The sequence below is a fragment of the Episyrphus balteatus genome, chromosome 2 (genome assembly GCF_945859705.1).
Source record: "Episyrphus balteatus chromosome 2, idEpiBalt1.1, whole genome shotgun sequence".
In the NCBI taxonomy this organism is placed as follows: Eukaryota; Metazoa; Arthropoda; class Insecta; order Diptera; family Syrphidae; genus Episyrphus; species Episyrphus balteatus.
Window position 1 is genome coordinate 3,508,828 of NC_079135.1, and position 27,630 is coordinate 3,536,457.

At 30.7% G+C, this 27,630-nt stretch overlaps 1 protein-coding gene across 1 annotated transcript in view; it reads right to left on the reverse strand.

The window, feature by feature from the left end:
• Positions 1-27,630, reverse strand: part of LOC129908972 (protein still life, isoform SIF type 1) — a 419,398-nt gene that overhangs the window by 21,586 nt on the left and 370,182 nt on the right. The window contains exons 21-25 of the mRNA XM_055985825.1: positions 27,270-27,421; positions 21,403-21,548; positions 21,034-21,204; positions 12,604-12,798; positions 7,068-7,176 (exon numbers count right to left, since the gene is read on the reverse strand). Of these exons, the coding sequence (XP_055841800.1) occupies positions 7,068-7,176; positions 12,604-12,798; positions 21,034-21,204; positions 21,403-21,548; positions 27,270-27,421 (773 nt within the window). The remainder of the gene's footprint in view (positions 1-7,067; positions 7,177-12,603; positions 12,799-21,033; positions 21,205-21,402; positions 21,549-27,269; positions 27,422-27,630) is intronic.

A 27,630-nucleotide genomic window follows, 5' to 3' on the forward strand; every position in this document is an offset into this window, starting at 1 on the left:
GCGCATTTTTTTGACAATTTGAAAAATGTCATTCAAAAAATAATAAAAACACCTGATTTTTAAAAATTATTTTTAGGATTTTTTAGAGTGTTCAAAAAATTTCAAACTTTATGGTTATGGCTATGCACTTGGTATTATAAAATGATTTTTGACTGAACAACGGGAAAAACAAGTTTTTTTTATCCCAAATATAGATACTTTTACTACAAGTTACACACCTTTCAGATGATATAAAATTTGTTAGTTGTTGTGATATAAAAAATAAAATGCACGACTGGGTCGCACGAACTTGCTCTTAGAGTTAAAGTTGCTTAAATTTTTAAGACTTTTTATATAGAAATTTGGAAAAAAAAATAATAAAATTCGTTTTTTTAAAAAATAAAATAAAATCTGAAATTAAATTGCCCTCCAAAACAAGTATGCAGTTTTGATTGATATATTAACATGCATTTTTAGAAAAAAAATTTTCAAAATCGTTATAGCCGTTTTTTAAAAAACTAATTTTTTATAAATATTTTTTTGGAAAAAAAGTTTTAAAATAAAATTGGTATGTCATTTGGTAGAAATCACTAATCAACATCTAAAAACAAAATTTCAAAAAAGTTCAATGTCCCGTTTTCGAAAATTTGATTTTTCAAAAAAAAATTTTCAAAATTTTTTTAAAAATCCAAAAATTATTTTTTTCAAAATTTTGGCTTATATTTAAATTATATAAATGCTTCTCCACAAAAAGTTTCGTTGAAATCGAATAAGCAGTTTCGGAGATAATCGGATTTGAAAAAAACGGTTCTATGGCAGGTACCGTTAATAATGATTTTCAAAAAAATTTTTTTTCATTGAAAGATAGACCTTAGCTCAAAACTAACATTTGAATTTTTTAAACAAAGTCGTTAGAGCCGTTTTCGAGATATTTCAATTTTACTAAAATCGGTATATGACAAGTACCGTTATTTTTGGTCCAAAAAAATTAATTCCAAAAACCCCTCTGGAGAGTCGCAGAATAACGCTACATACCAAGTTTGACATTAATCGGTCCATCCGTTTAGGCTGTAGCTCCTTATACAGACAGACAGACAGACAGACTGACAGACTGACAGACTGACAGACTGACAGACTGACAGACTGACAGACTGACAGACTAACAGACTGACAGACTGACAGACTGACAGACTGACAGACTGACAGACTGACAGACTGACAGACTGACAGACTGACAGACTGACAGACTGACAGACTGACAGACTGACAGACTGACAGACTGACAGACTGACAGACTGACAGACTGACAGACTGACAGACTGACAGACTGACAGACTGACAGACTGACAGACTGACAGACTGACAGACTGACAGACAGACAGACGGACTTCCGGGACCCACTTTTTTGGCATTGTCTACCATCGTAATGTCATGGAAAAATATTATCTCAACTTTTTTTTTTTGTACGAATGCATAACTTGATATATAGTACCTATATCGCAGGTAAAAATGGATTTAATGGTGTAAGAAGATAAAAAAGATTGATTTTTAAAAATCAAATATGGCTTTATTCTTAAGAAGAAATACATATTAAACTTTTAAATGATATAATTTTTTGGTAAGCTTTTCATATAAAAAAATTGATATAATGAGAAAAGAAAAAAAAAAACGGTATTTTTTTTATAGCTTTTTCTTGTATATTATGATTGGATTCAAAAAGTTATTTCGTTTTTCTACAAAACATACAGATATAAACATGTAAGGTTTTAATCTTTAACTTAGGAGAAGTGGGGGCAAGACCGAGTATGGGGGCAAGACGGTTTTCGTACTATGTTGTATGAAAAAAAGTAAAATTGGCAACACTTGCAATATAAAATAGGTACCCTTTGGTACGATCGATCAGGTCTGTAAGTTTTAGCAATTTCGGTTAAGACCCCAAAGAGTTACGGTAAATTTTGTGATTTTTTCATCAAATTGTTATCGTTCATGTGAAAAGTCAGTTGTATTTTTGACACTGAAATAATTAAAATTTTTAACTTTTCCTTTTTTTATAATAGAAAGTGAATATTAAAAAGTATTTTATGCGAAAGAAGGAGTCATAAAGATAAATTAAAAAAAAAAAAAAAAAACAGAACATCAAATATGATATGACTGGGGCAAGACCGCCCATGGGCGCAATTGGAAGCTCTGGTAGCTTAAACAAAGTGAAAAAAGAAGTTCACCGTTAAATCTTCCAAAAAGCTAAGCAACAGGCACCAAACAATACAGTAATTGATGATTCTGAAGAAGAGGACTTTGCAAATTGTATATTTGTACCTGCAACTGTTTTCTTGATCCAATCCAAAGTATTGTTGGATTAAGTGCAAAATGTGTACCAAATGGTACCAAAAAGCTTGTGCTGGAGTTAGAACTAATGAAAATATAGCTGATAGTGTTATTATTACCAAATAGGCTGCATTTAAAACAATAGAAACGGTCTTTCTACCAACAAAATTTTATAGGGCGGTCTTATCCCCATGTGGCGGCAAGACGGTTTTTTGTATGATGTTTTTTCAAAACGTATTATCTTTTGTTCAGTATTTTTTTATTTTTTTTTATAATAATGAGAGTTTCTGCAAAAAACATTAAACTTAATGAATAAAAACTTTTTAAGACAGTCAAACACTAAGTGAGCCGTCTTACCCCCACTTCCCCTAATTACTTTACTATAAGAATAAATCTTATAAATTTGTTTACAAGACAGTTGAAAAATAAAAAAAATTTTTAAATCATTTTTTTTAAACAAAAGCACTCAACCTGTTTTCTTTTGACGTTATCACGTAAAATAATTGTCCGTAAACCGACTTTACAGACGACAACCACTATTTTCTTGTAATCACGTTAATGAGTAGGTATTTAAATTACACATTGCATGTTTTTGAGAACAGTAATGCTGGTAAGTAATTTTGGTTTTATAGCTTTCAAACTAAAGGGATGAATAGTTAAATGTGAACTGAAACATATTGCTTAACGCGTAATTTTTCACAAGAAGGCAGAAGTTTACTAATGGTTAAAATCTTCTAAGAAAAATGCATAATTTAGGTCTCGAAATCACTTCTTGTGAAATAAATAGTAAACATTTTCCACAATATGGTACGTGAAATGAGTTTTTGACTATGTAAACAGTGTGAAAAAAAAAATAAATATTGAAAAAGTTAACATTTTGAAAACTAACAAACTTTAATATGAATTGAGATTCTGTAAAATAACAAAGTGAACATGATTTTCTATGAATATTATATTTTCAATTAAAATGAGCTTGATTTACAAACAGTAGTTTTTCATAGAAATTTATATATTTTTAAATTATTTTTAGATTTTAAACATGTGTACTTTTAAAGAAGAAACCCTTTGACCTTCTTTAAAAATTTTAAAAATTCCATCTCCATCTAAACTTGAATACTTCCAAGATGATTAAACATTTCCATTCATTGCAGGAAATGCTTATATTATCCTTCTTACAATTTTTTTTTTTCTCAATTATTCATCACACAAAATTTCATACCAAGGTGTGTAGTTTTAGTTTCTTGAAACAAAAAAACAATTTCAATAAAAATACACTTTTTTTTTTCATTTTCCGTTAGCGAATAAGTTACGTGGCATTATATAGCATCTTATCCATCTTTTCCTTACATCCATCCATCCATCTATTCATAATTACCATCAATGGTTTCGTCCTTGAGAGAACACACACACACACACACATTCATACAGAAATATAAATACATTTCACGTTATTGCGCGCTTGATTCTAAGAATGACTTTCAGTTATTGCCATTACTATTGCTACCTATATCCTGCCCGGGCGCCACTTCATCCATTAGCCCCAACATTAACACTCTACAAAAAGCACGTAACACTTCGGCGTGTCTCTCAGAATCGCCTTATTAATCCAGAACATCTGAAATTTCAATTTGTATAAAAGCATTTCAACTTTTCCCAGATATCTTACTTCCATCATTCCCACCCCATCTGCCCCTTTTCGACCCTGTCTCACAAGCAAAAACCTTATGTTCTGTTCAGCTGCTTCCTCTTCCATATCAAAAGCATCATGTACACGTGATGCACATCGATTTTTAGCGGATTCGAATATGAAAGTCCTTGATTACGAGCAATTTCTAGCGAGGACATTGATGTTGTTGGGGTGCTTGATGGCAAGAGTGTAGCAATGTTGGCATAATATACCTTCAACTGTTGGCATGTTGTTGTTGGTTATGGGTATGGTGGCCGTGATTACGAGCAAAAAGCTAGAGATGGCTTGGTGAATGGTAAACACAAACACTGCACCTCAACTATATCTCTCTCTCTTACTCACTCTCTTTCTAAATTGAATGCTTGCTTGTCCCACGAAGCGCCAATAGTTTTCAATTAAATTAATTGCTCTCTTTTACCTGACTAATACAGAAAACCATCATTGCAAGGACAAAGTTGCATCATGTTTTTTTTTTTTTTTTTGTTTATATACAAACATACATAGAGAAATAGAAATAGAATAAGGTTGCAGGTATCAGAGGTTTGTATAGAGGTTTTAATAGCAAGGAACATGAAGTAGGAGGACGTCTCGTTGCTGTGGTATGTCATCTATATACTCGTACAACAACGATGTGTAAACTTTATAGGAAAAGAATTAGAAAGACACATGTCATGCCAAACAAAACTACATACAAAACGTGCAACAGCCGCAGTGTAACTCAAAATGTGTAGTATAAGGTAACAAAAAGTTGCAGGAACAGAAGTAGAAGTAGTAGCGAAAAATATAATAATTCAGAATAAATTGAATCCTTTTCGCAACATTGAAAACTATTTTGTACGTAGTTGAACATGGTTTGACATAAAGGATTTCTGTGTTCCTTGTCTTTTTATATAATTTTTTTTTTCTAAGGGGTTGCCAATATACTGAGAATGTAAAACAAAACTAATATTTTGTTTCAAACCCTAGTTAAAGTTGAAATTGAAATTTTGCCGCACCATCGCCGCAGCACAGCCGCACGCTTCCGTTGTATATGGAAAATTTTGCCGTACCATGAAAAATAATTTTGGATTGGTGCGGATGTGGTGCAGCTTAATAGAAATGTGGATGTGGTGCGGCGAAGATGCGGTTCTCAAAAATCCGTGCGGTGATGGTGCGGCAAAATTCCATTTTGACTCGGGTATGAGTGTACGTTGAATATACACGGCTGTTTTATAAGACCGCTTAAAACTTTTTCTCAAAAACTGAGCACACAGATACAGGGAAAATTTTTGAAGTTCAAATGAAAGCTTCAAAGTCGTTTTTAAAAGAGTTAAAAATCGTTTCAAATCTAAGCGTCACCTTTAAGCTTTTAAGGTTGACCGTAGAGGAATTTCCAAGTTTAAAAAGGTTTAAAACAAGGAGTTGGATTTTTGTAATGCTGGGTACTGAGCAGTGAGCAGCGATAATGAAGAGCAATCGTAACTGTTATCTGCTCAATGGAATAGCAGAGTGATTGAGAGCAGCTATCGCAATAACAGCCTCAGCTCTATCTATGGGACCTCACAATAAATATTTTGGAGTCCTTTAGGCTCTGTTAGAGGTTCATTTAGCTCTTTTAGATGCACTTTGACTAATTGGAGATTTCTTCAGTATTTTTTTGGAGGTGTCTTTAGATACAGAAGCTTATAGCCTGGCTGAAGGTTCCTAAAACTGTTTTTAAGACTGCTATAACTTTATTTAAGGCCATTTAAGCTCTATATTGAAAGTCTTTTTCAAAAAACTATGCAGAACCGTAAAAGTTTATTCTAATAAGGCTTTTATTAATGTAAGGGAAAATATACAGCTGCTAGTTTTTCGGCTTTTTCAGCGGCGATTGTCCTTAGTTTGGTCAAAAAGTTGAAAATAACCTTGTTGAAATGGATCACACACGGCAACACTTCAATTTCGAACAATTTCAAATGTGAATACCTTCGTTGATGTGCATGTGCACATATAAATTTCTACATCAACCGAATTGGAGATTATTACGTTGTACCAGTTCCCTCATTTTGTATTTAAATCAAACTTTTCTGAAGGTATTATGTTGAAGAACGTCAGTTTTAAAACACTGAAACTGATTTTACAAAATCTATTTTAAGGTAAGCCTTTGATGCATAGGTATTTTACTTTTTTTTTTTTAATTCAAAGATTTCTTTTTTTGAAAACTCTTTTTTCATTCGAAAACAACGATTCGCACTTGTATCTTACTGATTTTTGTAGAATCCTCAACTCTTTGCTTATAGCAAAACACTTTCAATAATGCGAACCTTTGTCTTCTGTAAAGTTCTTAACTCACTGAGATATTTTATTTCCCTTTTTCGGTTTTTCACAAAGCTTTATATTTTTTTTTTTATCTGGCAACAGTAAATTCACTTCCAATTTTATTTGCAAAAAATAAAAAACAGAGTGCTTTGGTATCCTGTAAAAAAAAAAAATAGTACAAAACGATGTATAGGAGGTACCTATAGACAAGAGAATCTAGAAGGAAAAGTGATTTGAAAGTTGTGCCAAAAAAGGATTTCCTTGAATCGGAAGAAAACTCTACAAAATAAGTTATCCTCATCCTTTTCCTTTTTCTTACTTTATTTTTTTTTTTGTCAAAAGGTTAAAGGGATGAGTTAAAGGTGGAAAACCTTATACACTTTTTTCGAAAAAACGAAGAAAAACTGCATCCGTCTTGCAAATTAAATCGAATCTTTCGTTTTGGGATTTGTGTCGTAGAGTCGTTTTGTGTGTGATATTTGTTTTATATCCGTTTTTGGTTGTTCGAATTTATTTTTTCTTTTTTAATTTTTGTTGCATATAAACGAGCAACGAGAGTATTTTACGATGTAGTCTGTATTTCTTGTGTTCACATTTTTCTCACCGTAAAATTGGATATGTGTGTACCTTATACCCAAAAATCGAACCGAAAACACAGAAAGATATAGTTTTTTTTTTGTTTCTTTGCAAAAAAAGGATTTCGATTTTATTCCACTCTTTTATCCTTTAAAATTACTTCATAGTCCTTGTAATGTGTACAGAGAGCAAAAAAAAATATATGTTTGTATATACTTACTTGGATGTAAAACTTTTTGAGCCTTGCTGTGACTGGCACAAAACGATGAATATAACTTGAAGTGATTAACATAGTACAGGAAAGCTGAACCGATTGAAAACAGGACATTCTGAAAATAAAAGAAAAAAAAAACATAAAATTAAATTAAATTCAAAAGAAAAGTCTTGATTTAGTTTGTATATGTCTGTGTCTGGGGTTCGAGTTTCTGTCTATGTGTGTGTATGGTTTCTAGTGTTGGGTTATTTTCATTCAAAACAAGAAAAAAAAGAGGTCCTTTATTTTTTGATTTTATTTTCAAAGTTCCTCGTGATTGGGTCGCATTGTAATTGCAATTAAGTAATGAAACTCTAGTCTAAAAGATGATGGATGCGAGGGGGAATAAAAACTAAAGGGCAACTATAAATAGGGAAATGCTTACTTCAAATAGAAAAATAAAATAAAAATAAAATTAAACAAAGATTAGGAAGGGATCGTCGAACTTTTTTTTTTTTTGATTCTGTTTTACGTATTTGTAAATAAAAGTTGGTCAAAGACTTGGTATAAAGGACTTGTCGAAAGAGATATTTGAAAACGACTTATACTTTATATATACGATAAACAAAAAAGGATTTAAAATTTTATGAAAGGCGTCACTGTTGTGCGGTCAAAAGGGACCTTTTTAGGGGAGAGAATTGAAGAAGTAAATTTAAATCAACTGAGATTTAGTTGTAGTTCAGGATTGTTTTATAGATGAGGATTATTTTAAAAGTTGATTCAGTTGTTTTTGAATGTATATAGAACGGAACTCTGAAGGAATAGTAGAGTATTTTTGATGAATTCTATAATAAGTATGGTTGAATAGTTTTTGAGAATAGTGATTGACATAGCAATTTAAGTAAAGTCCTTTGGTAAAATGTGCGTTCAAAGATATTTGTAGATGGAAAAAAGAAAGGGGTGTCCTGGATGAGTTGTGTTTCTTTTACTTTTGCCAAAGTTGTTAAACATTTGAATTGGTTCATGTGTGTATTACGAGAATTTGTTTAAGGGTTTCTTTTGAGTCTTTTGAATATTATCGAAAGATGTCAATACGTTGTAAGAAAAAAAAAAAATCATATTACATCTTGATTTAAATTGCAGAAAATGGGACAATTTTGGCTTACTTTGATAAGAAAAAGAGAGAAATTTAAAAGTTTTTGTGTTTTTTCTATTACTCTTTCTACATGAATGTAGAAAAATGTGGTAAATTCCGTTTTAATGGCGGGAAATATCGTTGAATTCTTTAACCCTTTCGGACCCAGCGTTACTCTCATGTAACATTTTTTTAAAAATTCGTAAAAAATATTAAATTAAACAGTTTTTAAGGTTTCGATGGCTTAATTGAAAGATAATAATGTCTAGTTACTGGATTATTACAAAAAGTTAGTCAAATATCATACCTTTAATTTTTTTTTATCGAAAAAGAGACTGAAATTCGCATTTTTTTTTTGCAAAAAAATTTTTTTATATATGGTCATAGTTTGAAAAAAAAAAGATATAAAAAATGTTAATGCAGAAAGTGTTTTTTTTTTTTTGCTTAGAAGAAGTATCATACATTATAGTTTCATAAAAAGTTATTTTCTCAGTTCTCCGACTTTTTTTGTTGTCATAAGCTGTGCATGTTACTTACATGTAACATGAGAATAACACCCTAGTTTTGCTATTTATTATTTTGGAAAATTACTTTTTGCTATTCATAGTTCTTAGTTGTGATGTTTTTGACCCGATAATACCGAAAAAACATTTTTTAATATTGATTTTCATAGCTTTGGTTCGAAAGGGTTAAATATCCAAATTTTATTTTATTTTTTAATACGCAGGCCTGTTGTAAAAAAGTGAAGAAAATTCTGCTATTTTGGGGACTGTATGGCCAAATTGTGAGATAGAGCAATAAAAAATAATTAGTAGTTAGAAAAAACTTAGCATTGAGCTACCTGCATATGATTTTCGATGAAAATTTAAAATAAAGGAGAATGGGCATTTTGGACGTTGAGCGGCCATCAATAAAATTGGTATCAAATGAAAGAATTATAACCCAGGAAAAACTTTTACTATGGACGTTTCGCTGTATTGCGTTAAGAATGCAAGATAATGCAGTATTAGTATTGTTAATGCATTGTTCAATGTATGAAGGAAAAACTGATTTATATTTTTATATGGAACATAAAATATGATGCTCTGTCATTTTCCCTGAACATGAAGACATTAATCTTGAAAATCCGACCAATAGAACTCATAATATAAGATTTTTAAGACAACCACTTCAGGTTCGAAAAATTTCAAACAATTCAAAGTAACAAAAAATTGAACAACGTAACTCTAAAAATAGGCTGGAAATTGGTGTTTTAAAATGCTTATAGTTTGGGTTCTAGTGGTTGGATATTCAAGATAAAGGTCTTCAGACTCTGGGAAAATGACAGAGAATAATATTTTCACTTAAAATACACATTTGAGTTATAAAATTGAGACATATATAAAGTGTTTAATGCAAAAATGCATTTTATCCGTTATTGAAATACGTCACAGGGATAAAACTTCTGCACAATATATGTAAACCTTAATTACATCAAAAAATAGCAATTTCATTCCTGGCCGCGTAACGTCCACGTTTCATACAAACTTGCCCATTCTCCTTTGGTTTTAAACTTTACACCTAAATATTTTTATTTTCAGAGGAATTCTTAAAAAGTATTCAATTGACACAGAAATTTTATTACTTGGACCAAATTTAAAATTCAAATTTACAATTTTACAGAGAGCAGAACCAATTTTCAAAATTTTTTAATTTGGTTACGTAAGATAAGTTCTTTAAGATACAAAATTAACAAAAAATGTTATTCCTTAAGAAGTTTTTTTAATGTTACAGATTTTTAATTTGATAGACAATTTTCGAAAATTGGAAAACACTGATTTTCTTTTTAGGGGGTGCAAGGATATATCGTCGGCATAAAGCAAAATTGTTCTAAATCCAGTTTTTACCAAAAATGAGATAATGATGCAGTTTTACTAATTTGAGGGTGCCCTTTCCGAATTTGAAAAGGGTTTTTGTCTAAAAAAAATCTTTTCAGCTGATAATATAATTTAATTTGAAATAGAACAATAAATACAGGTAAGTAGTTTTCTGAAAATGAGACCCGAGTATTCTAAATTGTTCTAAGTCCCGCTATATTTTCTTCTAAGTTCACTTTGTATTTAAGGAAAGTGCGTACTTGTACCTATAGGAATTGTTCTAAGTAAAATTTTGGGTTTTTAGTTTTAAAAAATATTTAAAAATAGTATGCATCTACTAATAATGTAAACTTGTATGGTTTATTCAAGAGAAAAGAACAAACTTTATAAAAAACAAATTTTTTAACCCAATTTGAAACTTAAAAATCGTCTTCTATAAAATTTACTTTTTGTGACTTAGAACATTTTTGCTTTACGCCGACGATATGTCAGTATTATAAAACTGATTTTGTAGCTTCGAAGAAGTAATGCTTCACCGACCTGATTTCTATTCTGCATAATTTTGGTGAATTTTCCTCATTAAAAGAAAACTACGTGATTTTTCAATCACAGATACATATAACTGTGACAGTGATTTTTTATTCACTGTAATTTTAAACAGTGATTTTAAACAAAATTTATGAAGTTCCAGAACATTTTAACTAACTTAATTAAAAATAATTTCAAGTAGGTAAAAAAACATTTTTCACGTTCGTTTTTTTTTTTCAGCATTCGCACTTTGAACTACGAAGCTAACATGGCAAACTGCAATCCTGTGGAAAACCTTGCTTTCACTTGGTAACCCATGAATTTTTTTTGGGAGTCAAACCGTGATTTTTAAGGAGGAATACGTGATTTAACTAGAGTTATCCGTGATTTTAACAAAACAAAAAAAACATAATTTTACCGTAGTATTCTATGGTTGTAATGTAGAGGTTTGCGATTTTTCCAGTGATTATACCGAAGTCGTAGTTCGTGAATTTTTTGGAGCGACCCATGGTGTTTCCCGCGAAACCGGTGATTTTACCGAAACAATTCGTGATTTTACCGAAATATTTCGTGATTTTGAGGAACAAATCCGTGGTTAAACCGATGTGACAATTTTATTGAGAATACTAACCCACAGAAATTATGCGAACTCGTGATTTTATCTGAGTCACTTTATCGAAGGCTGGAAATGGTGATTTTACCGATGTAATTCGCGAGCGAAAATACTCTGAAAATTACTTTTTACCTGTGATTTAACTCCAAACAAGTTCTGCCACACTTCTAGCTTGTTTATTTTAGTGTGAGAGAAATCAAATCAAAGAACGAAATCGTCCAAATAACATTTAGAAGAAATGCTTTATTTATTCCAACTGCGAAGTGAAAAATGAATAGGTACTTAATTCACGTTTAATGTAATCGGCAACGAAAATAGAGCTAGAACATAACCCTACTTTTCTAAAAATTTCACATGCACGTCACGTTTGTGAAATAGTTGAATATTAACAGGTCAAAAACGCATTTTTTTGGTACATTTGGCGTCGAATTACAATTTTTTTTGCAAAAATACTTATGCAATCTCAAAACGCCATATTTATTTTTCTTCAAAATTATTTTTATTCCCAAATATATTGAAATTTAAAAAATCTGACTGGTTTTTTTTTTTCAAAGTTTTTTGAACCAATATTTTTGACAAAACATCAAAAAGAACTTATAGTTGGAAATTAGTTTTTGGGAGTTTATATAGAGAAAATATTGATGACTGTAGCTCAAAAACTAGTCGTGACAGAGTAAATCTGTAAACCGTTTTGAATTCAGCACACTAAAGTCTTTAATTGACACCTAACAAAGTTCTTGCTCCCGAATTTTGGTTTTTGTTTTTTGCTGACTGGTGTTATTGATTGAAAATATGTTCTGATATCAATGGACAAAATACTACAATTTTATTTACAAATAATAGCTCGGGTTTAAAAAATTCTTATTTGAATTGAATTGAAAAAACTCTCAGTTCGTGGAATAAAAATCGAAATTTTCCCCAAATACAAAAAGTTAAAAATTGGAAAAATATACATATATAGTTTATAACGACCACGGATACAAGCCAAACCCCAACGATGATGCTTATATTGTTCTTCCGTGACCAAAATCCAATAACTATCATGATTGTATCGAACTTATTTCTCTATAGAGGTACTGGGTAACCTTACTCCTTTTTCTTGCTATATTGTTATGATATCCAATCACGATGTATATAATACTCGTATAGTTTTGCAGCTTTTTTCCATTGTTTCTTTGCAATTTTATTATTGCACCCAGGGTGCCAAAGTGGCTGTAAATTTTCGATTTCAAAGAAAAACCAACTAAATCCTGGGCTGATATAATAAATTTTAAACTGAAACTTGTGTGTATAGTTAAGTTTATGGATATAATTTTTGTCCATAGTTCCGCATGATTCAAAGGAAAAAGAGATTTATGTGATAAACAGGATTCAAAGGAAACTTATTGTAGAAGATTTTGTGTGTTTAATAAATTATTATTTTGTACTTACCCGAAACTGACTTGGATGCTCGAATTTATGAAAGTCGGGCTCCAATTCTAAAGCTTCCTCGAGATTTTGCAAAAATTGACGCTGGAAGGCAACAATTTCATGAATATTACCGAACAAAGCATTGATTTCCGCATTGGAGAGGAACGTTTCGCGTTTCATTGGTTCCAGATAGTGCTCTAGGAGGTTATTTAAATGCTGTAAAATAAGAAGAAAAAAAAAGTTAAAATTTTAACTCAAAGAAAATATTAATTTAAAATTAATCACCTTATTAATGAAAAAAAGGTACAAAAAATAATAAGAAAAATATAATAATCCTGTCTATATCCTTCATCATTGTGGAAAGGAAAATATTTCCCCTTAAACCTTCTTAAACCTCCTTAAAACTTTTTTTTGTTTTTGTTTTTTTTTTTTTTTATTCCAAAATTAGCATTTTAATTAACCCAATGACAAGAAGACATCAAGAATATCCAATGACACTTCAAATCAAGAAGAACTTTTTTACTTCTTATTTCAAGAGTAATATTTGTATTTGAAGTCTCTGATTTTTTTTTTTTCTTTTTTGCTTTTGCGTGAATGTGATTAATGTAACTTAAGTCCCCATTAAGTACTTATAAGAACGAAAAAAAAAAAAAAAAAAAAAAATTAGAAAAAAAAAGGAATATATTGACAACTCGCTGTGACTCGCTAGGGACTTGGGGGGAAAAAATCAAAAAAGTAAACCAAAGTATCTTCTGCAATTAATTACACACCCTTAGAGCAGGCTAAAGCTTTCTGGTTGTGGTTTCTTCTTATACTCTCACTTCACTCTTGGTTGATGTAATTAATTTTAAGACGATTATCCTTCTCTTTTGTTATACGACTACAATGACGACAACGAGAATGTCGTCGTTCTTGTCGATGAAGGCATAGACAAAGTTTTTTTTTTTTTTACATTTTACTTTATATACACTTGCCATTGCCACCTGAACGTTGAAATGCAAAACGTATTTTAAACGTCACCGCAGCACGTTCCTTTTTTCTCTCTCTCTCTCTCTATAACTTCTCCTTATTAAGGGATGAGAATATATATTTTATTTAAGGATAGGATTTTTGATAAAAAAACCTTTATTTAAGTATAAAGGTATACACCAGAGAGGCGAAATGAAAACGTTTTGTCTTAGTTAAAAAGTTGTTGTTGGTTTTTGTTTTTTTTTTTTTTTTATCAACTTTAATGAAATTTCAAAATTGGTTACCTTAGCAGTAAATATTATTTAAAAGTATTTGACAAAGTCTTAAATTACTTGGTTACCTTGAAAGAAAAACAATGAAAAAAAAAAAAACACCATTGTCACCTCTCTTCTAAGTGGATTCATATTCAAACATATTGGAGGCATAAATTTTTGATTTTTTCTTTTTTGTTAAGAGGTTTTAAGTATTGTTATGTATTGTTAAAGATGGTGTTTTGTATAATACACATTGGAAAAAAAAGTTTACCGTATAAATTTGATAAATTGAAAGGTGAAAAAGTTAACCCATAAAAACGGAAACATCCTTTAATAATAATCACAACAAAAACATTACTGTTAAAAAAAGAGCCAAGTTCTCCTATGTTGAAATTATGCTGGCACAAAAAGTACTGAGATGTAAAAGTGTACCAAGTTCTAAAGTTTGGGTTCAAATTCGTATCAATAAAATTTTGATTGTTCTCTTGACAATTTTTCTTAATTATCGATTTTTAAAGTTATTTCAAAAATTGCCAAGTAAACAATCAAAATTTTATTGATACAAATTTGAACCCAAACTTTAGAACTTGGTACACTTTTACATCTCAGTACTTTTTGTGCCAGCATAATTTCAACATAGGAGAACTTGGCTCTTTTTTTAACAGTAATGTTTTTGTTGTGATTTCACTACTTTTTGCAAGGTATGGCTGTAGAATATAAAATCTCTATATTTGATGAAAATTCAGTGAAAATGGGTGGTTGCCACGCCCCCCGGCTGAAATTCTCAAACTTTAAATTTTTTCCTTTGTGTAAACTACCAGCTCCAACATTCTACCAAATTTCAAGATTCTACGACAATCAGAAGTGCTCTATAATAATTTATGAAAATTCAGCGGAAATGGGAGGTTGCCACGCCCCCTGGCTGAAATTCTCAAATTTTAAATTTTTTCCTTTGTATAAACTACCAGCTCTACCATTCTACCAAGTTTCAAGATTCTACGACTATCAGAAGTGCTCTATAATATTTGGTGAAAATTCAGCGGAAATGGGCGGATGCCACGCCCCCTGGCTGAAATTCTCAAATTTTAAATTTTTTCCTTTGTATAAACTACTAGCTCTACTATTCTACCAAATTTCAAGATTCTACGACAATCAGAAGTGCTCTATAATAATTTATGAAAATTCAGCGGAAATGGGCGGTTGCCACGCCCCCTGGCTGAAATTCTCAAATTTTAAATTTTTTCCTTTGTATAAACTACCAGCTCTACCATTCTACCAAGTTTCAAGATTCTACGACTATCAGAAGTGCTCTATAATATTTGGTGAAAATTCAGCGGAAATGGGCGGATGCCACGCCCCCTGGCTGAAATTCTCAAATTTTAAATTTTTTCCTTTGTATAAACTACTAGCTCTACTATTCTACCAAATTTCAAGATTCTACGACAATCAGAAGTGCTCTATAATAATTTATGAAAATTCAGCGGAAATGGGCGGTTGCCACGCCCCCTGGCTGAAATTCTCAAATTTTAAATTTTTTCCTTTGTATAAACTACCAGCTCTACCATTCTACCAAGTTTCAAGATTCTACGACTATCAGAAGTGCTCTATAATATTTGGTGAAAATTCAGCGGAAATGGGCGGATGCCACGCCCCCTGAATTGAAAATCTCAAATTTTCGATTTTTTCCTTTGTATACACCACAAGTCCTATCACCGTGTAAAATTTCTAGTTTCTACGACATCGGGAAGTACTCCATAATTTTGATGATCTGTCAGTGAGTCAGTGAGTCAGTGAATCAGTGAGTCAGTGAGTCAGTGAGTCAGTTACGGTTTTTGCGATTTTTGAAGCCCTATATCTCAGTAACTACTCATCGTAGGAGGCTGAAATTTTGTGAGGTGTTTGGTTTCGACCAGCTCAACAAATGTAGTGAGTTTGAAATTTCTAGCATCTTTGGTGTAGAAGTTAGAGGGGGGTCGAAAATGGCCTGAGTTGTTTCCTGTAAATAAGGGTGTAGTGCCAAAGTTGCTAGAGAACTTGGCTGGGCACTACCGTGCCCCTTGATTCCATGTTTTTGTTTCAAAGAAATCTTTTCAAAGTTTGGTAAAATTGTTTGCTTTAAAAGCCTATTAGCTCAGGGAAATTAGTCAAAATATGGGCATGAAATCGCATTTTTCGCGGGACAAATTTTTTTTCATGGAATGTGTTCGGGTGATTGTCCTTATCATTAAAGTCAATTTGTTGGGATAATTGGAGGTTGGGAACAGCCGCCATCTTGGAAAAGAGATTGGTATCGTTTTTATTGAATAGCTCCATTGTTATTCATTTTATCAAAAAATGGCAAAGGTAAGACTTATTAACAATAAAATTATCTAAAAAATGATATACAAAACAATTCCGTGAGTTTATTAAATAAAATTTTATAGTTTGTCAAAGTGCGGGTTTGTATCGCAAGGTTGGGACAAAATGACATTTTTTCATATATCTGACGAACTTTTGATTTGTTTGGATAATTCTTCAAGAATGAATTGTAGTACTTATAATTACCTATAAAATGAGCCCACAATCGTTATTGTCACCATCGTATTGTAGAAGTAATCTAACTCCGAAACTCTCCATGTACTAGTCAAAAGTAAGAAAAAAGCTGTTTTTTTGCTAGTAGGCCGAGAAAATTTTGGGAGTAGAGGTATAACCAAAATATAAGTACGCAGTTTTGCAGCCGTACGCGTGTTAATGTCGATTTCGAAGGTCTGACAACTCTAATTGTGTGCTTTATACGGTTTTTGGGGGGTTAAATAACGTAAGTTTTCCAGTTAATGTGAATGGGCTAAATTTATACTATTTGAAATTATAAATATACAAGCTGATGCTCTATTATTTTTCCTAAATCTGAACACCCCAATCTTGAGGATGTGACCAATAGAACTATATATAAGCCGTTTATACGATTATATTTTAGAAGCTTTTTTGTTTAGCTTTTTGTTTGTTTATTTGAATTGAAAAGCCTGATATGGTTAGTTAAAAAGGCTTATATCGTGAGTTCTATTAACCCCATAGCCGAGATTGAGGTGTCTAGATTTAGGAAAAATAATAGAACATCAACTTGTTTATTTATAATTTCAAATAGTATAAATTTAGCCCATTCACATTAACTGGAAAACTTACGTTATTTAACCCCCCAAAAACCGTATAAAGCACAAAATTAGAGTTGTCAAACCTTCGAACTCGACATTAACACGCGTATGGCTGCAAAACTGCGTACTTATATTTTGGTTATACCTCTACTCCAAAAATTTTCTCGGCCTACTAGCAAAAAACTAATTTTTTTCTCACTTTTGACTAGTACATGGAGAGTTTCGGAGTTAGATTACTTCTACAATACGATGGTTACAATAACGATTGTGGGCTCATTTTATAGGTAATTATAAGTACTACAATTCATTCTTGAAGAATTATCCAAACAAATCAAAAGTTCGTCAGATATATGAACAAATGTCATTTTGTCCCAACCTTGCGATACAAACCCGCACTTTGACAAACTATAAAATTTTATTTAATCAACTCACGGAATTGTTTTGTATATCATTTTTTAGATAATTTTATTGTTAATAAGTCTTACCTTTGCCATTTTTTGATAAAATGAATAACAATGGAGCTATTCAATAAAAACGATACCAATCTCTTTTCCAAGATGGCGGCTGTTCCCAACCTCCAATTATCCCAACAAATTGACTTTAATGATAAGGACAATCGCCCGAACACATTCCATGAAAAAAATTTTGTCCCGCGAAAAATGCGATTTAAATTACTAATTTCCCTGGGCTATATAAATATTAAGTTAAACATATTTGAGTTTAATAATGGCTGGAAAGTGATTTTGCTTACAAAAGAGTTTGTATACATTTTTTAAATGATAACAATTTAAATTAAAAAACATACAATTATATGATTGATTGTATATGTGACGAAACCCCTTAAAAACCTTCTTTCAAATATGAAACAAATGATCATGCTTCGTAGTATTTTTTGGATAATATCTGATAGTATTTTTACTTTAAAAGACTTTCTAAAAAAATATAAAAAAAGATATTACAAACTAAGATTTATGTTGGGGGAACTAAATTGAAAATGTTTATATTTATCAGAAGATCAAAATGTCAGTCAGAAGAAGTATTTCAATTGAATTATTATTTTTTTTAGTTACTCAATTTAAAAAAAGCTAAATTGGTGTCAAAGGAGTATTAAAATGTTGTTGGTAACATTTCTTTCATTGTAAAATATTAAAATTTTGAAAAGAAATCTTTAAATTTTACAAAATGATAAAAATAAAAAATTTTGGATCTACTATTTATTCCTTTCTGATAAAAATAAAAGATATGCAAACAATTTCAACATCCTTTTGGTTTTATAAAGAAATGTGTTAAGGTTTCTTTACAATATTGTTACGAAAAATCAAAAGCTGTTAGAGTCAGTGTTGTAAAATATATTTTTTTTAATGCATTTTTGTTTTCCATTGCAATTTAAAAAAAAATATTTACTAAATTAAACTAAAAATATTTTGCATTGAAAAAAAAAAAAAATTAAAAACAAAAATTTTTTTTTAAATTTTCTGGATTGAAAAAAATAAAATGCACGACTGGGTCGCACGAACTTGTTCTTAGAGTTAAAGTTGCTTAAATTTTTAAGACTTTTTATATAGAAATTTGGAAAAATAAATAAATATCGTTTTAAGAAAAAATAAAAAAAAAATCTGAAATTAAATTGCCCTCCAAAGTAAGTATGCAGTTTTGATTGATATATTAAGATGCATTTTTAGAAAAAAAATTTCAAAATCGTTAGAGCCGTTTTTTAAAAAAACTAATTTTTTACAAATAATTTTTTGGAAAAAAAGTTTTAAAATAAAATTGGTATGCCATTACTTATCAACATCTTACAACAAAATTTCAAAAAAATTCAATGTCCCGTTTTCGAAAATTTGATTTTTCAAAAAAAAAATTTTTAAAATTTTTTTTAAAAATCCAAAAATTATTTTTTTCTAAATTTAATTTATGGTTCATAATTAAATTATATAAATGCTTTTTCACAAAAAGTTTCGTTGAAATCGAATAAGCAGTTTCGGAGATAATCGGATTTGAAAAAAAACGGTTCTATGGCAGGTACTGTTAATAATGATTTTCAAACAAAAATTTTTTTCATTAGAAGATAGACCTTAGCTTAAAACTACTACTTAAATTTTTTAAACAAAATCGTTGGAGCCGTTTTTGAGATATTTCAATTTTACTAAAATCGGTATATGACAAGTACCGTTATTTTTGGTCCAAAAAAATTAATTCCAATTCTGGAGAGTCGCCAAATAATGCTACATACCAAGTTTGACATCAATCGGTCCATCCGTTTAGGCTGTAGCTCCTTATACAGACAGACAGAAATGCAGTAAAAATTTTTTTGCAATGGAAGTATTTTTGAGTTGCAATAAATACTTTTTTTGAGGCAAATATTTTTCAGTTACAATAAAAATATTTTTTAATGCCAATTTTTTTCAGTTGCAATAAATACATTTTGTCTAATGCAATTTTTTTTATTTTCAATAAGTATTTTTTTTTTTTAATTTCAAATGTATTTTTGGATATTGATATTTTTACAACCCTGTTTACATATTCAAATTTTTTAAAACTTAATGGGAAACCATTTAATTATGAGGTGTCTAGAAAAATTTAATTTAAAAAAAATTAACAGTTGAAACTCCACTTGATTTTGTTTCATGTGCTGAAAAAAAAAACTGTTGTTTAAAATTTCAATCTATTTTGATATATTTAATGAAATTTAGCACAATTTTGTTCACTTAAACGCAATTGAGTATCAAAAGGTGCAAAGTTTCATCTCTAAGACTTGTCGGAATCGAGTAAAATTTTAAAGAACAGCTTATTTCAGCACATGCCAATGTTGTCCGAAACTTTGCTATACTCTAGAACCTCGCATATAAAATTTTCAAAAAAAAGTGTAGATCCTTCGAGAAGCTCATTTTGCAAAGTGAAAGTATGTTTTTTGCAATTGAATATTTCATATATTTCTGATTTATTAATTTATTAGGATGTCTTCCAAGGACATAAAAATACATTATGTCACAGTTTAAATTTATCAACATCGCAAAATTTTCTAATTAAGCAATTTGCAAAATTTTGCAATCTTTAATTTGAAATCATACGATGTGGATTTTGACAAATGATTTCAGAAGATGTTTGTGTATTTTGTTAAAAATTTAATTCACAAACTTTAAAAAGTCTCAAAATAAGAAATTTGCAATATAAAATTTTGAAATGTAGTTTTTGCGAATCATAAAATATAAAATGCGAAATGATTCTTTTGCGTAAAATCACAAGAAAATTTTCTCAAAAAAAAAAGTGCAAAAATTGTTAAAAAAAGAACTTAAAAAACAAAATTCATTAAAAACCATTTGAAGCCTCAATTGGACATGGTTTATTTTTAACCTTTTCCTCAATTTGCAAAAATGAAAAAAAAAAACATTTGCGAATTAAGAAGAGTAAAAGTGTCTTTGAATAATTTACTGGAAAACTTTTTTTATAGCTCTGATGCTACTACTGCCATCTTAAATTAAAACTAAAAAACCCTTAGGACATTCATTCCTCCCATATATACGACACTAACTAAAAACACTTGTAAAAAAGTAAGATCACAATATGAGGACAGGCAAATTCAAACAAAAAGTGAAGAAAAAAGTGTAAAAAAAAGTGGGAAAAAAATAGAAGAAATAAAGAAATTCTACCTCAGTCACTTAAGTTGACATTGCATTTATGTGAAATGTCAACAACAAGTACACTCTTCAACACAGAAAAACCACACCACAGGATATATATTCCAAACACACTAGAAGTAGGTAGTTGAAACACAGAATCCCAACCAACAGAGAATCTCATATCCATCTCACATATTCTTCTCAAGTGATGACAGATAGCGCTGGCTGCTGCTGCTAAGTTACGTGTGTCGTGTGTGTAGGTTGGGTGTGAAGCGCCGCTCAAAAAGTTCTTCTTCACTCCAAAAATAAATAAAATTATGCTCGTCGTATTTATATATGACTTTTGTATAAACACACACACAAAATATCCTTGTGATCCTCCTACTCTTCTATTCCAAGGATAATTTTCAAAAACAAAGACAATAAAAATAAAAGAAAACGAAACGAAACGAAAAAAAAAGAACTGTAGGTACTCACCCTGACATAAGCGCGTTCAGTGTCAACCAGCTCGAGAATAGCTTTCCGCAACTTCTCAGCATCTGTCAACTGTCGTGACGGTGTTAGCATTGCATTCGAAACCGATGATGTAACCGAACCGGTCGGACTTGATTTCCGTGTTTCCTGTGGGGATCTACAGAATCCAGTTACCTGCAAAAAAATTTACATATATACACACACTTTCTCACACTCTCCTGCAGAGCTGAAATGGAAGGCTCCAGGAGAGAAAATTCGGGACTAAAAAGCCATTATCTTAAGTGGGAGTATGTTCGCACATGGAGCTAACATGTGAGTAGTGTTAAAGGTTGGGTTTTGGGGTTTTTGTTTTGGGCGAGGGTGGTCTTTTACCTGTTCAGCTGTTTTGAGAAGGTTCTCAATTTCAAAGCTACTGGTCCTCGAAGTTTGTTTTGTGCCTGGCACAGCCGTCACCTGTGGTTCTAATGATGATGGTGCTGGTGAGCTCTCCGCTTCTGGTGAGTACAAATCCTTGCCGCCTGTACCGTCAGTTGTTGTGGAAACAAAAAGAGGTTTTTTGGAAAAAAAAAAACGATTAAAATGTATGTATTGGTGTTTGAAGAAAGGGGGTTTCTTTAGAGAGAAAAGGTCTTGATTTATTGGAATGCCAAAGTAAGGTGGGGATGTTAATATTGTGTTTTCAACTTTTCTGCACTTAGGAGCAAAGTGGCGTGAGTGGTGTTGTGATGGTGGCATGTTTTTACCTTCAAGCTTAGAGTACCTTTACTACTATAACAGTGGTCGTTGGTCTCCTTTTTTTTAGGGGCACCCTATTGTCTTGGAAGACGTTAAGTTATAGATGACTGAGTAGTAAAGGTATAAGTAACCATTTGTCTAGGCTAACTACACTCTTACACTTTCCCTATCGGAAAAGCTACTTTACAGTTCAGCGTAAGGTAAATGCATTGTTTAAGAGAGTTCCCATATAAAACGGTAGGTGGTCGGTCTACTTAAACGAGACGATACGATACGATGCGACATAGTGGAATGTGTATATTTTAGTCAGCAGCTATCGTTGCTGTTCATGTTTCAAAGTGGATTTGTACATAAATTTCGAGCAACTTAAGTGCACTACAGCGTAATTAGTGTAGTTATGTAAGAACACAACAAAAAAAAAGCAAAAGAAACAAATAAGAAAACCTGGCAACCCTCTTTCTCTTTATTATATGAGCAACATTATATAGCACGACTGCTATACAAAAGAGCTTGACTGCTATACTATATGATGATGTTGTGTGGGTATGGTAATGGTGCTGGTGGTGGTCGACACACTTAAGAGACTGCATTAAGTTTTGAAAATACGAACGCGCACTGATGAATGTTGTGTTCGAAACATACTTAAGCAGATGAATGGACGTGTATTATAGTTGTGACATTAAAAATAATGACGATTGCATCAAAATGTATAACATACGTGTAAAAAAAAAAAAAATAAAATACAAGAAAGAAAGGATGTGGAAGGAAGTGGTCTATTCATGAGTGAAAGAGAGTGTGTGTGAATGCGATAGGAAAAGAAGTAGTGCGTTTCACTTATATTCACATGTGATGATATGCGGTAAGGTGAAAATATTATATGGAGCATTGGGGAATTTTGGTAGCATCATTATACGATACGATGTCACACATATTCAATCTACACACATGGCTGAGCTGAACTCTGCTCTTTAAAGCCTTTAAGTTGAATTAAAAGTTCATTATTTTTAGATTTTTTTTTTAATTAAAAAAGTTGATAGAAAATGTTGAAACCTAAAACACAGTTCGAGCAGAAATGAAATATTATTTATAGAAAGTTATTTTTGTAAAATGTTTATCTTTACACAACATGGCTTATGTTTTGATTGGAGTCTAGTACTGCGTTTGAGTGAAAATAAAATAATTTTACTAAACCTTACCTAATAGTAAAATTTTCAGATTTACATTCCACAGCGTCTTTTTTTGATTGTTTAATGTTGATTTTTTTACATTTAACTTTTTCCCTAAATTTCATATTTTATTTCACGAATTACGAGAGGTGAGGTTTCATGGGAACTGGAGAATGAATACAGAAAAACCTATCATTTGTCAATCGAATAACCAAAGTCCGATACTAAATTTTTTTTGAAAATGATAGATTCGTTGAAAATAGCCTTTTTGAAATGTTTTGCTTTACAGGTTTTATACAAATTAAATGTACTTTGAACCTTAACTTTTTCCTTCGGATCACCTATGAAGATGATTTTTTTGCCAGAATTCCGTTGTGGACTACGTTCATTTTTTATTTTACGAAAGTTATTTCTTTGATGCCGGGTATAAAGGGGTTAAGTCAAAAAAAATCGATTTTCGGATTTTTATTTGACTTCAGTCAGTTTTTTTTTCTCTTTCGTTTGGTCCTATCGCCATAGCTCCTTCCTTTAGAAATGATTCGATACAAAGGGTTCAAGTCAAAAAATTTTTAAATTGTATAGTACTAACACCTTTGGACCAAAGTTATTTTTGAAGACTAAATGGCTCTAAAGTATTAAGTCAACACAAATTTTTTTTAAAAACGGTCATTTTCTGTTCAACAGCATATGGATATTAAAATAGATCTTATAAATGATGTTTCTGCATCATTACTTTTTAAAAATAATAATATTCAGATTTACAAACAAAAATTGAAACTTCAATTTCATTTTCCTCAAAACTACATTTTCTGACTTAACACCTTTGTACCCGGCGCCAAAGATTTAGGCTTTTAGTTTTTATACAAGCATTTATTAAAGATTTGCTTTGATATAATATTTCATGAAATGTGAATATTGGTTCAAAATTTAATAAGATCTGTTGTTCTTTCATTCAAAGATTTTCACACACAGATTAATTGACTTTTGTATACATATCGTCGCCCTAGTATTGAAGTGCCGTATACGCCATTTTTACATTTTTGGGAAATCGCATTTAAATGTTCGGAAGATAATTGCGAAATAACTAACCGCTGGTATTTTTTGATATTTTAGTATGATATATAATTAAAATGTGTCTTTTATATAAATGTTATTGGACATCTGCAATTCGTCTAGTTGTCAAAATATTTAAATTTTTGTCCAAAATGAGTTTGCCGTATACGCCATGAAAATCAGAAGTTTCTTTTATTCATATACACGTACGTCAAAAAAAAAACATAACGTACGTCAAAACAATTCTCAAAATTTTTCGTAAATGCCAAAATTTCTTGTTTTTGATGTAAATAGTGAATATCTCGGCAACGAAAAAAGATAGAAAAAAATGAATAGCAGATTTGAAAAGAGCAACTTCAAAAACATACGACTGCATACCTAGTTCAAAAAATGCAATTTGGCGTATACGGCACTCCAATACTAGGGCGACGAATATGTGCAAAGTATTCAGATTTTATTTCAATGCGGATTTATTAAAAAAAAAATTAAATAAAAGTGCATACATAATTTTTTTGAAAGAATAAATGTAGGTATATTATTTTCAATTTTTGGAAAAATAGATAAACTCGATCCATATAATTTTTCAGTTAAGTCTTCAAATTTCCCTTTGTCCCATAAGTAATGGTTCAAACAAAATATACTGATTGACCAATTAAAGGGCTCTTAGAATTTCGTAAATTGTTTTCCCAATATTTTTACGGTTTCCGATTAAATGTATGTAGTTCTTTCGAAATTTCGAAAAATCTCTACTTGGCAACAGAATTTTGCTTCCTCGGCTCAAAAATTGATTTAACTAAAACATTGCCCTATAATTAGGAATAAACAATCGGTAAATATTGAGGGTAATTTTATTAGAATTTTAAGCATTTAAAGTAAAATATCTTGAAGTAGTTGAAAAACCACTTTTTTTTATAGATAAATCGTGTAAGTGTTCTCGAGGAGAAAAGTTCTAAAAATTACTCAATCCTTTACTACTTAACACATTCTGTTATTTTTTTTGAAATGTTACATGTTTTTCATGGGATCAACGACTTAAATAATTTTCATAGCCAAAAAAGACTATTTGTCTTGTAATCGTTCACTATGGTGTATACGTACTTTTTTCTTCAAAAAAGAGTTATTTAAAGAGATTGCAGATTTTGCAGATTGCTAAATATTGGTAATCTTAAAAATATGTATAAGGCAGAAATCAGGGTTGCCATGTGGCAAGAATTTTTTTTTTTTATTTTTATCGTGTTTAAATATATTAATGATACTCTAAAATCAAGTTTATGTTATTTCCTGTACATTGACATAATGTTGTGTTAAAAAGACTGAACAATTAATAATTTGATGAAACGAATAAATTAACAGTTCCAAGTTTTATAAAAAAACTCAATTTCTTACTTTTATTTGACAGCAACACTACGATAATTTGAATTTATCAAAGTTTTGAATTTATCAAAACAGGGGTTTTCAAAACAAAAATCAAACGAACAACGATGGGACTAAGTGGCTATGTTCTTGTTTTATTGGAAATTCACCATATGGGTAGTGGAAAAATAAGAATTGTTTTATTATTTTTTCGCATTTTAAACATGGTGAGTTTTTTTTTGTATGACTTCGAGTCGTTTTATTTTAAACTCATTCTCGAAAAAATTTCAGAATTCTTAAGTATTTTAATTTTAAATTATGTTTGGACTATAAGGTAGCAAAGAAAAATGTTTAAGTTTCAAGTGTATATACAGTTTTTTACTTGCTCTATAGGGCAAGTATTGGTTTCGTGTCAAAAAAAAATTTCGAGGTTTTAATCAAAACTAACATTACGATAATCGAGAAGTCCAAAAAAGTGGGTTTCGTCATGACGTCCGTCGGTCTATGCGTCCGTGCGTCCATCTGTACAAGTAGCTGCAACGGTTCGGTAGATTTTCATGAAATTTGGTACAGATAGTTTTTTCGTAATTTCCAAGGTTGGTTTTTTTTTGTTTTTTAATATCTCGCCTAGAACGTATACCTCCCATACAAACTTTTCGAGGTATTGCAATTTTCTCGAAAACGGCTCTAACGATTTTGATTAAATTTGGCACAAGTAATGCTGTACGTATATCTAATATAACTGCGTTTTTAGTTTTTCTCAAAAAATACGGATAGTGGAAATATGATAATTTCTTTTTTTTAAATGGATAATGTCGACTCTTCCCGTGTATCGTTAATGACTTATTGCAATTTTCTCGAAAACGGCTCTAACGATTTCGATTAAATTTGGGGTTCGTTACAGTCTTAGTGATTCTATCAAAACTGCGTTTTTAGTTTTGCACAAAAATTTCGGAGAACGGAAATATGGCATTGCCGTTTTCTGCAAAATTGATATATTTTGTATATTTCATCAAACGCTAAGCCAGTTTTTTTCCAAATTTGAAGACAAATATTTCTTGTCATTTTGAAGTGTAAATTGTAAAAAAAAAATTTAAAAAAGTTTTGAAAAAAAAAATTTAAATGGAATTTTTTTACTTTTATTTTTTTTTTTTTAATTTAACGAAAATCTTTAATTTCCAATAGTTATTTAAGATATAGATACTTTGAACTACAAGAGCAAGTATGTGCGGCCCCAGTCGTGCATTTAATTTTTTCTAAAGTGAAGAATGCTCATTTCCTGTTTCTTTCTTCCTCATTATAGTCTTGCAGAGTAAATGTTTGAATCCTGTCTGAGGTTAAATAAACATTTATTGTTCCATACATTACCTACATAAATCCAATTTAACATTTTCCAAGAGAAGTGCTCTGGTAAAAAGCTTCATGGTTAAGTGCAAGCACCATTAAATTTTTGGCATATACAAAAATTACTTCCTAATAGACTAACATATTATTCAGTCTCTTCTCTAATCCTTTTGCATTTATTCAACACAACCAGTATACAAAACTCTTATCGTTATAGAGTATATAATGTAGGTATGTTCAGTATTCACTTCATATGTGTATAGAGAGAGAGAGTAAAATTGCACTATTTACACTTCAAATAGTGCAAATTTTGAAGGGCCATTCTTTACTTTGGTCGACCGCATTTGCCAATGCACACAATATTATAGAGGTGCATAATACAAATACATATAGCTTACATACTAACATATATACAACTTCGTCCTACATAATGCATTTTACATATATAAATAGATGGATAGATATATCCTGGTTAAAAACCACACCAACATCACCCATCACACTATACAATATATTACATACCTATCTACACTTCTATGCAGATTATTTGATTTTGGGTTTTTGTAGTGCACATTAAATAATACTTACTCCATCCTGGTGCTGGAACAATGAGGCCAGAAATCATTTCCTCACTCATTACCGGCGGATCCGATGGTGGCGGTGGGCAAACCAATGAATCAATCATGTCGTCGGTCACTCGCATTATTCCAACTAGATCTGGTGGTTCCGTGCGGGATGACCTGTTTGTTTGCAAAAATAATAGTAAATTACAGATTAATTGGTCATCGGGGGGCAAATCAAACAAATTAAATGCAGTAGTGAAAAATATATATATTATTCTATCGAGAATATAAATAAATACAAAAATGAAGGATCATAATATATCGGCTTTGTAGAGGATACAAAAAAAAAATTAGAAATAGCATAGGCATTTGGAATATAGTTGAAT